This window comes from Callithrix jacchus, chromosome 12 (assembly GCF_049354715.1).
Source record: "Callithrix jacchus isolate 240 chromosome 12, calJac240_pri, whole genome shotgun sequence".
In the NCBI taxonomy this organism is placed as follows: domain Eukaryota; kingdom Metazoa; phylum Chordata; class Mammalia; order Primates; family Cebidae; genus Callithrix; species Callithrix jacchus.
Genome location: NC_133513.1, coordinates 119,061,319 through 119,078,865, shown reverse-complemented (window position 1 = coordinate 119,078,865; position 17,547 = coordinate 119,061,319). Strand labels below are relative to the sequence as shown.

The following is a 17,547-nucleotide window of genomic DNA, read 5'->3' as shown; positions in this document are numbered from 1 at the left end:
GGGAGGGTGAGGTGGGAAGATCCCTTGAGTCTGTGAGGCAGAGGTTGCAGTGAGCTGAGATTGTGCCACTGTACTCCAGCCTGGGTGACAGTGAGACCCTGTCTTAAAACAAACAAAATCTCAGCCAGTGAAAACACCTGACAATCTCTGTAAAAGAGAAAGAAGCCTCTTTTACATCATAGCTCAGTAAAAATTTGGCTTAAAACCAGTTATTCCAGAGAATTTTCTAGTAGAGTTGGAATTCCTTCAGAGGTGTGGTTAGTGTGGGAGGGGCTAATGGCCACTGTGGAGGGCCTGCACAACTGTCTCAGCTCCCTACAGGCCTGCAGGGGGCTGGCTGGATCTCCAGCGCACCTGCCCCCAGGCCTAGGCAACAGACCTACCCACAGTGGCATCATGCACAGGAGTCCAGACCTTCACCTCACCTTGAAAGAGCCTGTTTTACATGTTATACTGTCTTGAAATTGGAAATGTGAATTATGAACAAAAACAGCCTTGTGCACCACTGCCATTACAAATAATAGGGGATGCTTGTGTATAACTGGACAAGAGCCATGTAGCAGCAGCAATAAGAAAAATATTCTAGGGAAATTCAGTGGACAGCAGAATTTTAATGTTAATGTTTTGAACTTTACTTTGTAAAGTTTATTAATTAGACTGAGTTCACATGAAAACTCAAGGTGAGGAATGGAAACTGGAAAAATACAAAGACATTTTAAATAAATAGTTTATTTATTCAAAATAGTTTTCTTACCTTATTCACAGTTTCAAGTTTAAAATGAAAAAAAAGGGATAGTACCTATTCTTGATCAACTGTCTTATAAAGTCAAAAGTGAACCCTTTCAGAACATGCATTAAATACAGCAAACTGCACAAGAGCTGGTCTTGGAACAATCCTGCACTGAAGCTTATAAAGAACACACCTTTTTTCTGTGCAATTTAAAATGAAACACTGTGGATGTACAGGAAGTCTCCTTAACCCACTTGAACCTGTAATATCATTTGGATGAGAGTTCTCTTGACCAAAGTAACATTTTATCCAAAACAATATCTCAGACCCATGTAGCTTGACATACTTCGAAAATATGTGAACGTGTAACTGCATCACAGCAAGTCTATTAATATTGAGGTACTATGTACTTCTCAAAGAAATAAATAGTGGAAGCTTTAAGTTCGATTCTGACGTTAGCACTTCAAGTGAAGACGCCCCAGAACTCAACTGTAATTTGTCTGTCACTTAAAATAACTCTGTGTTTCCACCGATATTCCCGTTTTAAATGGATATTTTCCTATTATTTAATGGAACAAAGCACCGAATGAACAAACCGGCTCCGTGTTGAAGGCACTGACAGCGTGTCTGGGACGCGGCTCTGTGCATCACTGAACGGCGCTGCTGCTTGCTGTACTGCCGGCGGTGGCAAGCTGGCCCAGCAGGTGGACGATGACATTGACTCTTTCCAGAAGAGTCGCACTTTTGTTTGCAGTCGCTCTCAGAAGCTGGGAGTAAATGTGTTTGTTGGTTTTGAGGACTGTGTCTTCTTCAATGTTATTGCTAGGGTTCAAAAAGAAAAAGAGACAGGTAAGGGACCACCAATGCCTACCGACAATTCAGAGGTCCAGAACGCCGGCCAGCAAGAGCGCAACGGTCACTCTTCACAGAGCGGCAGGGTTCCACTCCTGTCGAGTTCAGACCTGCCTTCTTTTATCTACTGCTCACAGGCCTGTTTCTAGACATTTATTTCAATACATCACTGGAATCCAGCACTCATTCCTTTTATAAATATTTGAATGCCTATTACGTACCGGGAACTGCTCGTGACAGAGAACCAAACAGGCAAAAAGAAGCCCCTGCCTTCATGGAATTTGCATTCTATTGAGGTAGGAGGTTGCAGGAGGGGAGTGGAGGCACTAGGGGAGACCACAGTGAACAAGAGTGTGATAGAGGCATGAAGAAAATGCAGTGGAGCTGGGCAAGCAAGGGCACGGAAGGAGCTTGCAGGATTTCCTCTGTTCCTGCAGCTCGGCCTAAAGCGCCGTCCTGTGTCACACACACACATCTAAAGCCACTGTTGCACTGCTGTCTCTAGAGCTAGAACTACCTAGGATTTAAACACGGATTCCTGACTGACAACAACGACTGCATCTCATTATGTGGCAGTTCCTACCTAGCATCTTTTTTTTTTTTTTTTCAAATGAGTCCAGGTGAAGACCCCTGGCTCACATAACCAGATAACAGATAACAGTTCCACAACTCTTTACAGTGTCCATGACCACATCTGAGCCTTACAATAATCCCATCTCCTCAGATAGGCAAGGACTAGCATTTTTATTTTACAGATGTAAAACCTAAGGCCCAGAAGGGTTAAGAGTTTGGATTAAGGTCAAAATGTCATGTTTTCCAATTTCAAATGCTATGCACTTTCACCTCTTTGGGGTACAAAATTTCTCCCTTCACCCAAGGGCTTGCAGTCAGGCCTGCCAGAGAGCAGCCAACAGTGCACAGCTCCCTTCCCCCAGGAGTTCCCCTTTCTTTCATTCCTGGCTCCATCCCTCCTCCACAGGATCCACATCCGGCTTTAGACATTTCTCCAAGTTCCCACTTCTTTATCAGGCAAATCTCCTCCTGCCTTCCCCCAACAGCCACAGCACAGCAAAACTGACTGTTCCAAATGCATTCCTTATCTGTAATCTGTGCCTAAGGTCAGCTATATTTTAGTTTTGGGGGAGAGTTAACAGTCACAAAACCCTTTAATAACCTTACAGAAAATTTAAGTTATTCTGACAGTAAATCAAGACAATAGCGCCTAACACAGAAAAGGCATTTGGAAGATGAAGTATTCTTTGTGGACAATGACATCACACTGTCCTTTTACTAACAGTTGGGTACCTAAAGATGACTGATGGCTGCAGGGATTACAAATGTAAAGTCTTTTGATTCCTAATAAAACTCTGAATCTTAACTCTTCATCTTCCAATTTCCCATTTCTACAAATTTCAACAAATCATGCTTTCCTTAATGAACTCTTATCAGTAGTTTCACTGACCTATGACCCCTATTCAGAGGGCTCCATCATTTCATCATTTCATCTCCCTTTTCACTAATCTTAACCAAATATTAAATGTACACATTTAAATGGGAACAACCCATAAATCTAAAAGATTTGTTCTTGGCACTGCAGCAGAGAGCTCCCTGCATCTTCAGAGATTACTTCTACTTCTTACAGTTTTTCTTTATATTGAGTCCCAAAGCCACCAAAATGTCAAGAGGCCTGGCTCTGTGAAAGCAATATTAAAGTACAGCAGAAAAGGAAATTCTAAAATCAAAAAGAAAAAAGAAGAAACCTTTGGCCTAACAAACTGCTACTGCTGGAATCTGTAGGTCAACGCCAACGCAGCTGTCGCATGATGATGAAATGCCTGCGTAAACTGAAAATGAAAACAGAATTTTTTTTAAGCAAGTAAAATGCAGCTTTCCCTGTAATTCTACAGGAGTCTTAGAAACTTAAGACTTTAATTATTAAGCCTTGTTTTTTTTTTTTTTGCCAGAGGGCATGAAGTGGAAAAAACAGTAGTCAAAAAATAAAAATGTATTTAACACAGCCTCTCAGTATCTGGGGGGACTGGTTCCAGGACGCTCCAGAAAACTACAATCTGAGGAGGCTGAAGTCCCTGAGAGAAAATGGTGTAGTATTTGCATTAAGCTGTGTACATCTTCCTACATACTTTAAACCACCTCTAGATTACTTATAATACCTAATACAATGTAAATGGCTTATAAATAGTTGTTATACTATATTGCTTTTTAAATTTATATTATTCTTTATTTAATATTTTCAATCTGTGGTTGGTTGAATCTGGATTCAGAAGCCTTGGATACAGAGGACCGACTGCATTTTCTTTAAGGTCTCACTCTGATTTCCCTTTATATTGCAAAGAGAACGTTCATGTATTCACTGTGAAATAACTAAGCCTGTGGCGGAGGATATTTTCCTCTTAAAAACAAAATTACAGATGTTTTCATTTTCACATTAGTGAAAAATGAAATATCATCAACTTAGTAACTAATATTTTTGTTTTGAAACTTGTCAAAGTATTTATTGTATTAACACAGTATCACATTTCACAGTTTAATAAACCTTAAAAAATCAATATAAATTAGCTACATAAGACTTTATGCATCATGCATGAAAACTTTAGATTAAAATAGTTTTCAGCAAAATATTAATAATCTAAACAAAATCTTAGAAAACCTTCCATTAAAATAAAGGGTACTTAGGTCACACATATGACTGTTATGGTTGTAAAAGATAAAACCGAAACTATTACGTACTCCCAATTTCTCAAATGATTGACTTGTGAAAAATCAATGAATCACATTTTCTCACATATCATGTATTTATATTGCCACCTTGTGGAAACCAATACAGATTTTAAAAATTTACCCAGGGCTGTTAGGAAAAAGCAGAAATTCTTTTCCAGCTCTGTTACTATATGCACTATCTGCTCTGTCTTATGGCTCTTCAGAAAGATGGATGTCCCTACTAAATCAGTACACACCTTGCTGTGTGCCACAACCAGGATATGGTATAGACATTGAGGGTTAACAATGAAATAAAAGCTCTCCTTAGATTATAGAGAATTATTCAAAAGCAATTTTTTTTTCTTTAAAGAGATGGGTTTTGCTCTGTCTCCCAGGCTGGAGTGCAGTGCTGCCATCATAGCTTGCTGTGGCCTTGAACTACTGGGTTCAAGTAATCCTCCCGTCTCAGTCTCCCAAATAGCTGGCATCACAGGTGTGAGCCATGGCACCCAGTCCAAAAGCAGTTACTGAAGGAAATTTCTATTCAGGATGCAAAGCTGGAGAAAGTCTCTGGCTCAAGCAAGACAAACTACAAGGTCATAGCTTTTCTTAAATCCATGAGAGAGGTGGGGCAACCAACTAGCCTGAAATCTAAGGAGAGACAGGCTGATGCAGGGAGAGAAAGGAGAGTCCTTCCTTACCCAGGCAGATGCAGCCAGGAGCTAGTAAGCATTTAGCTAAAATAGTGAATGAGTTGGTGGGGGGCCAGAGAGGCTGGTTAGAGGGTGTAGGGCCTCTGTGGAGTCAGGGGGTTCACATCTTCTTACTGGCTTTTCTCCAAGGACCTCCCAAGTGTTCACATAACAGACCAGTGAGAATCCTGAGAAAGAGACCCTCCTCGTGTAGACCTATGGTAGGGTAATAGCTGCTGCTTTAGGAGGGACAGGCAACCCCACCTGGACCCTTCTCTAGGAAACAAAAGCCTCAGTGGAGGTGGGGGAAGAGAATGAACCCTGTCAACCTTATGGCATGGCTTAAAGTCCATGAAGAGAGGGGAAGTGAACAGAAAAAAAATTCTGGGGGGTTAGGCAGGGTGCAGGAGCAGTGGGAAGGCCACTGTCCTGAGACTCCGAGACACAAGTGTCTGCCTAGACTGAGGCTTACTTAAACAACTGTGGAGTCCTTGCTAACTCCCTGCTCCCTCCTCAACAGGCTAAAGAGTACTGAAGGACAAGTGATAGTGGAATATGATTGGAAGAACTATGAGAGTGTAAAGACAGACCCTCCCTAAGATGTGAAACAAAGGAAAGATCTAGAGCTGAAGGTAGAGAAGACATTAAGAATCACCTTCTGCAGACCTCCACCCTACACACAAGGACTGCAGGAAAATTTGAAGCTTGTGGTACACGGAAGGTAACCATCAACTCCAAGCTAGAAAAATGAATTCCGCTCCCCACACTAAAGCTCTAGTAGGGGAAAAGTACAAAAAATTCTGGGCAAAAACAAAATAATTTTCCTTGGTCCCTACTATCATACACAAGGTATCCAGTTTTCAACAAACCAGAGATAATATGGAAGACAAGGAAAAAAACAACATACGTCCAAGAGACAAAGAATCAACAGAATCAGCTAATTATGACAAAGATGTTGGAACTATCTCACAGGGAATTTAAAAGGACTATAATTAATATGTTAAAGGCACTAATGGAAAAGGTGGATGCCATGCAAGATCAGATTGGTAATTTCAGCAGAGTTGAAACTAAGAACAAACCCAGGAGAAATGCTAGAAATGAGGAACATTGTAACAGAGACAGAGAATGCCTTCAAAAAGTTCAACTGCAGATGACACAAAACCAAGTAAGGAATCAGTGAACTTGAAGACAGTTCAACAGAAATGATCCAAACAAACCCATAAAAAGAAAAAAGGGCATCAAAAAACCAGAACAGAATATCTAAGAGCTGTGGAACAACTTCAAACAGTCTAACATAGGTATAACTGGGGTTGTAGAGGAGGAGAGAGAATGGAATAGAAGAAGGAAAAATGCTGAAGCCAGGGGTAAAAGCCATCATGACACACAGGCGTATCATGGTCAAACTGCTGGGAAGTGGGGCGCCTACAGGCAAGGAAGACACATTTCTAACAGATGAACAAAAGCGGGAAACAAAGCAGGCTTCTGGTCAGAAAACATCCAGGCCAGAAGACAGTGGAGAGACATCTTTAAAGTACTTTAAGAAAAGGACTGTTAACCCAGAATTCTGCAAAAAGATCTTCCAAGACTGAAAAAGGAATAAAAACTCTCGATCGTAAAGATAAAATTCATTGCTAGCAAACCTAGCAATGCTAAATGCTAAAAGAAGTTTTTCAGGCAGAAGGAATATGACACTAGACAGAGACCTATACAAAAGGTTAAAAGTACTGAAATGGAATAAACGAAGATAAATACAATTTCTTGTTCTCTTTAATTGCTCTTAAAGGTAACTGTATAAGGCAGAAAATAGTAGCAGTGTATTATGTGTTTATAACATATGTAAAAGTAAAACATATAATAACAGTACAAAAGATGGGAGGAAGGAACTGGGAATCTACCATGATAAGGTCTTTATAGTACATGTAGAGCAGTATCATACTATTTGAAGGTGGCCTCTCATTGAAGATTAGCGATGCACACTGCAAAATCCTAGGTCAACTGCCAAAATAATTAAAAAGTGGCAGATAATAAATCTATAGTGAAATAAAATGGAATCACAGAAAATATTCAATTAAGAGAAGGCAGAAAAAGAATAATATTAAATGTGAATGGTCTAGAGACACCAATTATAAAACTGTATTTAAAAAGCAAGACCCTTGGGCCAGGTAGTGGCTCATACTTATAATTCCAGCACTTTGGGAGGCTGAGAAAGGTGGACTGCTTGACCCAGGAGTTTGAGACCAGCCTGGGCAACATAGCGAGACCCCATCTTTACAAAAAAATTTAAAAATTAGCTGGGCATGGTGATGCACATCTGTGGTCCTAGCTACTCTAAGAGGCTGAGGTGGGAGACTGTTTGAGCCCAGGAGGTTGAGGCTGCAGTGAGCTATGATCATGCCACTGCACTCTAGCCTGAGCGACAGAGGGAGACCCTGTCTCAAAAAAACGAAACAGGAACGTAAGTAAATAAAAAATAAAAAGATCCAACTATTTCCACCTATAGGAAACCCAATTTTAATATAAAAGACATACATGGAAAAAGACATTAACCAAAAGTTAATGTCAAAAGTTGAGTAGCTATATTAGCAAAGAGGGACATTTGTAGTAATAAGGAGGTCAGTTCTCCCAGATATCACAATCCCAAGTGTGTGTACTTAACAGCTTCGAAAACACATGAAACAAAACTGATAGTGCTGAGAGGAGAAAAAGATGAATCCACAAGTATAGTTGGAGACTTCAACACTCCTCACTGGGTAAACTGATAGAAGTGGACAGAAGGCCAGTGAGAAGACAGAAGACCTGAACAATATTATGAACACACTTAACCTAACTGACATTTACACAACACTCTACCCCAAACAGCATGACGCTCAGATTTTTCAAGTACACACGGAACATGTGCCAAGACAAACTGTGTTCTGGGCCATAAAACAAATGTATGCAAATGTGCAAGAACAGATCATACACAGTTATGGTCTCAGCACATAACAAAAGTAAACTGGCAAGCACGATCAGAAAGACACCTAACAAGTCCCAATATTCCGAATCTAAACAGCACACTTCTAATAAACTGGTCAAAGGAGAAGTCTCAGGATATCAAATATTATTCTGAAACAAATGAAAAAGAAAATATACAAACATATATGAGATGTAGCAAAAGCAGTGCTTCAGAAGAAAACTTTTAGCAGCAAATCTTACATTAAAAAGGAAAAAAAGGTCTCAAATCAGTAATCGAGGCTTCCACCTTAGGAAACTAGAAAAAGAGCAAATTAAGTCCAAAACAAGTAGAGGCAAAGGAAGTGAAGAGCAGAAATTGATGACGTTAGAAAAGAAACATGAGGGGAAGAAACAGTCAAGCCAAAAGTTGGTTCTTTGAAAAGAATGAAAAAAAAAAAAAAAATCGATAAACTTCTAGCTAGAATGACCAAGAAAAATACGAAGAAGAAGGATTACCAATATCAGGACTAAAAGAAGGGCTATCGTCACAAACCCCCTTAGACATTAAAAGGATAATAAGGGATACCGTGAATGTACGCGTTTGACAATTTAGATGATGGACCCTCATTTATTTAAGAAAAAGACAACCTGAGTAATATTTATCCATGAAAAGAAATGGAACTCACTGTTTAAAAACTTCCAACAAAGGAAACTCCAGGTTAATTCTACTAAATGTTTAATGAAGACATGGTCCTAATCTACACAATCTTTTTCAGAAAATAGAAGAGGGAGCATGAGTCCACAAACTTTACAAGGCCAGCACTGTTCTAACTCCCAAACCAGAGACACCTGTTATAAGAAAAGTGAGCTAAGACCACTATCCCCTATACATAGACACAAAAATCATCAACATGCAAAATGAAATCCACTAATATCCAGTATCAGCAAAGTGAATCCAGTAATACATAAAAAGAACACTACATCACAACAAACTGGGGTTTATCCCAGGAATGCAAAGTTGGTTTAACTTTTGAAGAATCAATGTAATCACTATATTAACAGACTAGAGAAGGGAAACCATATGGCCATCTCAATAGATGCAGTAAAAGCGTTCAACAAAAATTCAATATCCATTCATGATAAAAGAAACCTCTTAGCAAATTCAGAATAGAAGAAAATATCTTCAACTTGATAAAGGCCTCCACAAAGCCCCACCGCTGATGAGGCTTAATGGTAAAAGACTGAAAACTTTCTCCCTGAGATCCTGAGGAACTGGAGGCAGGGCAGGGTTGACTACAAAGAGGACAGCAGGAGGAATTTTGGAGTGATGTTTTCTGTCATAACTGTGGTGGCAGGCAGACATCTGTATGCATTTGTCAACGTGTATACTGAAGAAGTATATACCACAAGGAGTCCATTTTACTGTATATAACATAAAAAAATTAACAGAATGATTAAAAAAAAAAAGATCTGTACCCTAAGATTATAAATTGGTAAAATATACATAAGATAACTGGTTAACAATGAATGTATTAGAATAAATGATTTTCATTTCCTTTTCCCTATTTTCCGAATTTTGTAATATGGCCGGATTGCACTTATTTTTAAGAAAAGGGAGGCATATCATTTATATTACCTTCCTGATCTAGTACTTACTGCTGTAATTTCACATTAAATCAGTAATGCCAAAATAACAACTTTGGCAAAACGATCTAAGTGCGACACAATGACACAGGGCCATAAGGACATTTCTGCAGAGATGCACACTCTTCTCTCCTGCTTCCATGTTCTGTCCTCTACCCTGCAGTGCACTTGGCCCTGAGCATCGAAACTCAAGCCCAGACTCTCCAGTAATGACAACATCCAGAAGTGTCACTAGAAATACAGATCTTCATTCTAGGGTCATTCATCTCCCTCAGGGAAGATATTAACAATAGACTATCTTTTGTTTCTGTAATTTTAGCACATAGAAGGCTTCGTGGAGAGGGTTCTTACCTAGTTTAACAAGACGAGAAGGAACACCATTTAAAATTCTGAACTATCCACATAGAAGACAAGACAGAATACAACCTATTTTTTCTTTTTCCTTCTTTTTTTTTGAGACAGAATCTTGCTCTGTTGCCCAGGCTAGAGTGCAGTGGTGTGATCTTAGCTCATTGCAACCTCCACTTACCGGGTTCAAGCAATTCTCATGCCTCAGCCTTCTCAGTAGCTAGGATTAAGAGGTGCATGCCACCACACTGGCTAATTTCTGTATTTTCAGTAGAGTTGGGGTTTCACCAGGTTCATCAGGCTGGTCTCAAAGCTGGGTATATAGGCGTGAGCCAATGTGCCCGGCCCCTATTTTTTCTTTACAATGTTAGTAGAGAATATTTTTATAGGCAGGGTGCTGGGAAAGAAATTCCTACAAATAACCACTTAATTTACCTTGTTTTCTTTTTAGCTGAAGATAACAGTTTAATGGACTGAAGGAGAAGAAACGACAATCGAGACTCAAATATACTGAGGAGTTTCATCACTTCTTCTCGACTGAGACTGGGAGAAGCATCAGCAGCTGGAGCAGCGTCACCACTCTTCGGCTAAAAACAACAAGTTATTTTACTTGAGCTACCCAACAACTGGAGTTTCATACCATATCAAGTGATGGAACTGCAGTTTCATTAATCCAGTACATTTTTTAACCCCAAACAAAACAAACAAAAAGCACACCTGCAATCATTTTGACAGACTAAAACACATAATTAATGTCAGTCCAAATAGGCACTTATGTAGAAGAAATTAATCCTGACTTTCCAACATTAGACACAGCAGGGAAATGTACAGTATCACACAGGATTTGACCAAGCAGGGCTAGGAGAGCAAGAGGTGGGTGCACCATGGGGGCTTCAGGAAGCTTTTAGCAACAGCAGAAGGTAACATGAATGCTGGAATGCCCAGAAAACTAGAAATTCCTTCCTGAGGAGCCTGCTTAGGCCCATTCTTCACCATTCATCTGCTCTCAGGCATTTTAGTGGAAACTACAAAAGAAGGCACAGGCCTTTACTTTTAAAGCATAAAACAAATTCCCACCACCACCAACAAAAAAGCTTAAGAGACTTTATAATTTGCTAACTATGGTCTTGTTGAGATACATTATTTAAAAATAGTTTAAAATACTTGCAAATTAAAGAAGGGAGATAAATAATTCTACCAGGCAAATATAACAAATCACTGTTAAAGTGTTTTCGGGCATAGCATACATATGTATGTGTGCGTATACACACACACATAAAACATATACATAAACACACACATCTCATATGCCCACCATACACATTTACCATGTAGCTTAAGACACACAAAAATCAAATACAGTCATTTTCTCCATTTACCTGGCCAAATTCTTCTACAAGCTCCTTCTGGATAAGCTGGAATGCATGCTCAGTTCTCACCATTATATCAAGCGCCCCAGACAGTGTTTTCAACTTTCCAACATTGCTATTCTGGCCTAAAGTGTAAAATACAAAATGTTAATTCCTTTAAAAATAAATCTAGAAACCCATCTAATGTTAATGTATTAATGAAAATTCAGACTTTCAAACCACTATAAAGGAAGCTAATGAGAATCTTAAATCTTCTAAATTCAACTTCTGTTTAATATTATTCCCTTGAGAAAAATACTAAGTCTGAACAAAGCAATAAATAATAATTGTTTCCCTGCCTCACCATGTAGTTTGACAGGATGACACCACGTTTTCAGAACAGGAGCCTGAGAAAAGGGACCAGCGAAAGGAGTCTGGGGCTTGACGGCCACCCTACAGTTCACCAGTTATCTGGTCAAGTCACTTAAGCACTGAGTATCAGTTGTCCGACCTGTAATACTTTATTACATTTCTGTTCAAAGGCAGCAAGTCAGACTAGATGAACAAGGTTTTGTTTTATTCTCGAGCCTTCTAAATAACATTTTTCTACAGCTATCAGATACAACAACACACCTTTGCTCCCGTTCTCCTAGAACTCAATTGTGTGCAGTAGAAGATTCGTCTTGTACAAACAGAGGTCTGGTCTTTGACCTTGGCTCCCAGAAGGTAATCTCTAAGTCCTTGAAATGCCCTGCCTAGTAAGAATACCTTTGTTTACCTAGGGGCCTTGGGCCACACTGGATAGCTTAACAATGGGATTCACTGTGGGGGCTTTGGGCCCAATGGTAACAGCTCGACCTCTAGAGACACTGGAGACAAAGATCAGCCACGTGGCAGTCAACCATATCGATGTGACCAAGTTCCAATAAAAACTCTACACCAAGGCTTGGGTGAGCTTCCCCAGTGGCACATGTATTGATTTATACACTTGGTGAGTACTGGCATGCATACACTCTCCAAGTGTATAAATTAGCCAGAATTAGCACCATCTGTAACTCCAGCAGGAGAGGAACTAGGAGCTTCGCGCTTAGAGCTCTCTAGGACTCTGCCTCCTGAGCCTCTTCCCTTGGCTGATTTTAATGTACATCCTTCCAATGTAAGAAATTGTAACTGTAAGCAGAACAGCTTTCAGTGAGTTCTATAGTCCTTCTAGCAAATTCTCAAACCTAAGAATGGTCTTGGAGGCCCCCAACAAACTTGGAATTAGTGTGAGAACTGAAAGTGATCTGGGGACTCCCCAACTCTACAGGTGGGGAGAGAACAACTGTTGCCTTCTTCCTTTAAAGCATAATCCCACACTTTTTTTTTTTTTGAGGTGGAGTCTCACTCTGTTGCCCAGACTGGAGTGTAGTGGCATGATCTTAGCTCACTGCAACCTCCGCCTCCTGGGTTCAAGCGATTCTCCTGCCTCAGCCTCCCAAGTGGCTGGGACTTACAGGTGAGTACCACCATGCCTAGCTAATTTTTGTATTTTTAGTAGAGACGGGGTTTCACCATGTTGGCTGGGATGATCTTGATCTCCTGACCTTGTGATCCACCCACCTCGACCTCCCAAAGTGCTGGGATTACAGGCATGAGCTGATGCACTGACCCATAATCCCACACTTTTTAAATAATCTATTGTCTTTCAAATCAATGGATAAATGTGATTTCAGCATAGATTTGGCATCTGGAAGGCAAGCTATTGATTATGTATGGAAGTGATGCTGGGGCAGGGACCAGACAATATAGACATTAGGAAGGGAGATCTGAATCATATGTACTAGAAAAAAAACACTGGGTAAAATAAGATAGAATAAAAGGTGTCACAATCTAGAGCATTTATTAACTTGGCTTACAAAACTCACAAATTCGGCTAACAACACCCCCCCAAATATTTACATTATTTTCTAAAGCACTGGAGGGAATTAAGCACATTTATCATCTTAGCAAATCTGTGTTCAGTATCTTCTAGCACTTCGGGAGGCTGACGCAGGAGGATTGCTAGACCAGCCTAGGCTTATAACATGGAGAGACCCTGTCTCTACAAAACATTGTTTAAAAAATTAGCTGAGGCTCACTAGAGCCCAGAAGGTGAAGGCTGCAGTGAGCCATGACCATGCCACTGCACTCCACTAGGTGACAGAGTGAGAGTCTGTCTCCAAACAAACAAACAAAAACTCAACAACAAAAAAAAGATGTTTGCTCATTCTACGGAATTCAAACACGGCAGAATATTCAAAGGTGCAGATGAAAAGTGAAGATGACTCTCCCCAACCCTTCCCCCATAAAGAGCTACTGTTAATCCTGGTGACTGTCCCACACATCTAGCCACACATTATATGCCAGCAAAAAATTAATTTTAGTAAAAACTATTTTTAGAAACTGTTTTAGATAGGTAATACATTCCCAAAATTTACAAGGTCCAAATGGGTATGCAGTGAACCCCCTCCTCCTGGCCTTCCAGGTTTCCTCCCCAAAGGGAACAATGTTACCAGTTCTCAGGCACCTGCCAGGGCTACTGCATACCTATGTAAACTAAGTCGTACAGATGTAAATTATCCTTGTCTTACAGAAGACAGAAAACTAAATGAACTACTGCTCTTCAAATAACTGTTTCTTGTTTCTTTACCACACAAGAAATACTTCTCAAAACACTCCTCTGCAGGAGAAGAGAACAGGTCAGCAAGAGAGACAGGGAGAACTCAGGAAAAATCACTAAGTGGCTGAAGTATCTGCCTACTCCCTGCCATGGAAAATAACCTAAGAAAGCATTCTCAGGTTCACCCTTCTCTATCTCCGACTTACCTTCACCTTGGTCAGGCTCTACCGGAACCACAATCCGAGTGTCAGTTCTGTGTTTAAAGGGTTCAATAAGGCCCACTACTCCTTTACTGTTGCCTCTCAATTCCACTCTCAAATTTTTTATCCTGATTTCAATCTTTGTGTTTTTCTGTTTTGTTTTGAGACAGAGTCTCGAGCTATTGCCCAGGCCGGAGTGCAGTGGCATGATCTTGGCTCACTGCAACCTCCACCTCCTGGGTTCAAGCGATTCTCCCGCCTCAGCCTCCTCAGTAGCTGGAACTATAGGCCTGCACCACCACACCTGGCCAATTTTTGTATTTTTAGTAGAGATGGGATTTCACTATGTTGGCCAGGCTGGTCTCAACTCCTGACCTAAGGTGATCTGCCTGCCTCAGCCTCCCAAAGTGCTGGGATCACAGGCGTGAGCCACCGTGCTTGGCCAGTTTACATCTGTAACTGTTTATATTGATTTGTCAAATTTTTTTCCAAGTAAGGGATTATGGGCCATATTTCAATATTTCTAGTGACTGAATATAATCTAATCTATTCTCTAGTTTTAAAAAGCACTTCAAAAACTGTAGAGATTCCTCCTGCTCTCTACGCAAAATTTACTATGGGGCAAATTAAAATGAAAGCAGTATTACTTAGCTTCGCAGACCTGCCTCACTCTAAGACCGTCGAACGCTAAGCCAATGCATGCATATTCAAGAAATGAAAAGTGAGACTTACTGGTCATCTGAAATTCTGCGAATGCTACTCTCTCCAGCTGTACCCTGAGCAGCTCACAGGGAGCGTCTTTCAGAAGCTGGAACAGCTTTGTGGCCTTGGTATAATGAAGGTCTGCCAGCACCCGGTGCTGCTTCCTGAGGTGCTCATCACCAACCTGAAATCAAAGCCCAAACTTCAAACACAAAACCTTCCCGGTGACTCCCTCAGGCTTCACCAAGTGCTTCTGGGTTATTTTTCACCCCAGGGGTCCTATTAGGTCTTATTGTTTTTAAGCTTTTATATTTAGGTATTTAATCCATTTCCTTTTTTTTTTTTTTTTTTTGAGATGGAGTCTCACTCTGTTGCCCAGGCTGGAGTGCAGTGGCAGGAACTCAGCTCACTACAGCCTCCGCCTCCTGGATCGAGGAATTTTCCTGCCTCAGCCTCCTGAGTGGTGGGATTACAGGCGCCCGTCACTACCGCTTGGCTAATTTGTGTATTTTTACTAGAGACGGGGTTTTGCCATGTTGGCCAGGCTGGTCGCAAACTTCTGACCTCAAATGATCTGCCTGCCTCGGCCTCCCAAATTGCTGGGATTATAGGCATGAATTGGAGAAGATTTCTTTCCACTTTGCCTTCTAAAGTCCTCAACCAAAATTCAGGTTTTCCCAGATGGCCTAATATCCTAAGGGCAAAGGCAAGTTTAAGGGGGCCAAGACAATTCAGTGGAGGAAGAGTAGTCTTTTCAGAAAATGGTACTGGGACAACTAGATATCTATATGCAAAGAGTGGGGAGGCCTGGGAGGCAGAGTTTGCAGTGAACCAAGATCGTGCCACTGCACTCCAGTCTGGGCAACAGAATGAGACCCTGTCTGAAAAAAAAATCTTTTCCAGTTTAAGCTGGATCTCAAACTCAGAAGATGATACTTTTCAGGAGAAGGGCCACCCAGAAGTAATCTCATGCCAAAAGGACTGCAAGGTGAGTAGTCTTACCTTACAAGGGGGAAAAGCAAAAAAGAAACAAAAAACATTACTGAGAAACTATAGGCCCAAGACTCCAGCAGAAGCAAAGCAATCTCTCCAAAGGAAGGCTCAGATTATTCTCAGAAATACAGGCATTTGAGCACAAGGATTCATGTACAATACTGTTGGTACTAGATTCTAATAGCATCAAACTGGAATAACCCAAAAATTCAGTAATCACAGACGAAATAAACTACCATATAGTCATTTAATGACTACTTAGCTGAGAAAATGAACAGGTACGTGTGCCTGCCAACACAGATACATCTCAAAACATGATGCTAAGTGAAAGGCAGTAAGCCACAGAACACCAACAGCAGGATTCATTTTCTCATGCTCACCATGGAGCACAACCGTAGACATACTATTTAAGTGGCACATCACAAAAAAGACAGGAACACAGCAGAAAATTTAGGACAGCAGTTTACCTGGATGAACATCAAGGAAGACACACCAGGGAGGGGCACACGGGGGCCCTCTAGAGGACGCTTCCATTCCTTAACCTCCAGCCAAGGGCCACAGGGCTTTCCTTTCGTTTATTTTGTAAACTGTACGTATGTTCCGCATGTATTTTCTATGCTTTCATATATATGCTCTATTTTACGATAAAAGACGGGAGACTAGTACTGTAGAACTGGTATCAAACCATTACTATAAAGCCTACCTACATTAAAAAAAAAAACTAAGTAACACACCTAGGCAAATCGGTAAGTTCGCTAACTAGGACCAAATCAAGTAGAGTTGAAGAAAATATATGGCACAGATGAGAGGGAAAAACAGCTACACTACCCGTTTTTCTAAAGTAGCTAATTAAAAACAAAGTACCCAGAACACTTTTAAATTAATGTGGCTCTGTACTTAACTTGGACTGACAGTACCTGATTCCTCAGACAGCTATGGTACATGGAGGCCAGCCTGTGATGGATGGTTGCAGCTCGATACTGACAAAGGGGCTGCCGAGCAGACACTGAATCCACGTCGCAGTATTTCAGGGACTTCATCATGGCCTCACTGACTTCTTTTTCAATCTGTTTATTTTTTTGAGGGCAAGAAAAAAATAAGTTTCGAATCTGACTGTAGGGGTTGTTAAAACGTTTAAATGCGACAGAGAACTTATTTTATAATCCAGCAAATATTATCACCTGCTCCTGAGCTTTTCTAGATAATGGAGCATAATCTTGCTGTAGAGTTGCCATAGTGAAGTAAGTAGTGGACAATTCCCAGTTCACTGAATCCCAAACAGCTGGATGTATGTCTCGTGTTCCCAACGACCTTAGTGCTTTCAAATAGTAATCAATAGCCTGCAAGGGAGAAAGCAGTGCACATTTCTAACTCGGCTCAAACATATACCAATACTGCATTAAAACAAAACATACTTCCTAACTACTCAGAGTTAATTTAATTTCGGGATAATTTATAAAGGGACAACATTATGAGGAAATTACTTTTTTTCCCCCAAAAAGGTCAATGAAAATATTTCAATGAAGAAAGTTATTCCAAGTAGACTGAAGACCACTCTGCATTCCCACCTCAAGGCTACAAGAAGCCAGTCCATGGTGCTGCTTTCTGACTCAGGCTGAGCATGAGAATGCACTTGCTTCCTTTTTTTTTTCTTTCTAAATGTAAATTACAGTTTACATGCTAGTAAACTAGATTAAAACTTGACAGATTTTACTGTAAGGAGAAGTATTTCCTCCCACCTTGT

The 17,547-nt window shown here is 40.5% G+C and overlaps 2 protein-coding genes across 10 annotated transcripts in view; one reads left to right on the top strand and one right to left on the bottom strand.

Moving 5' to 3' along the window:
• MMP21 (matrix metallopeptidase 21) overlaps window positions 1–11,467 on the top strand; it is a 30,484-nt gene extending 19,017 nt beyond the window's left edge. For 4 of the 6 annotated variants that reach the window (XM_035269424.3, XM_035269426.3, XM_017963265.4 and 1 more), the window contains 2 exons: window positions 5,513–5,713; window positions 10,370–11,467. Coding sequence is in view for 2 of the 6 variants with exons in the window: in XM_017963265.4 (XP_017818754.3) it covers window positions 5,513–5,527 (15 nt within the window). In the remaining 4 variants the exon portion in view is untranslated. The remainder of the gene's footprint in view (window positions 1–5,512; window positions 5,714–10,369) is intronic. The other 2 variants (XM_017963264.5, XM_017963262.4) reach the window with 1 other exon arrangement.
• The window catches only part of EDRF1 (erythroid differentiation regulatory factor 1), a 46,689-nt gene continuing 29,855 nt past the window's right edge, over window positions 714–17,547 (bottom strand). For 2 of the 4 annotated variants that reach the window (XM_078346727.1, XM_078346728.1), the window contains 7 exons: window positions 16,985–17,143; window positions 16,721–16,870; window positions 14,841–14,994; window positions 11,298–11,413; window positions 10,354–10,505; window positions 3,343–3,426; window positions 714–1,552 (listed from right to left, as the gene is read on the bottom strand). In XM_078346727.1, coding sequence (XP_078202853.1) covers window positions 3,381–3,426; window positions 10,354–10,505; window positions 11,298–11,413; window positions 14,841–14,994; window positions 16,721–16,870; window positions 16,985–17,143 — 777 coding nt within the window. In that variant the 3' untranslated portion in view covers window positions 714–1,552; window positions 3,343–3,380. The remainder of the gene's footprint in view (window positions 1,553–3,342; window positions 3,427–10,353; window positions 10,506–11,297; window positions 11,414–14,840; window positions 14,995–16,720; window positions 16,871–16,984; window positions 17,144–17,547) is intronic. The other 2 variants (XM_002756698.5, XM_035269419.3) reach the window with 1 other exon arrangement.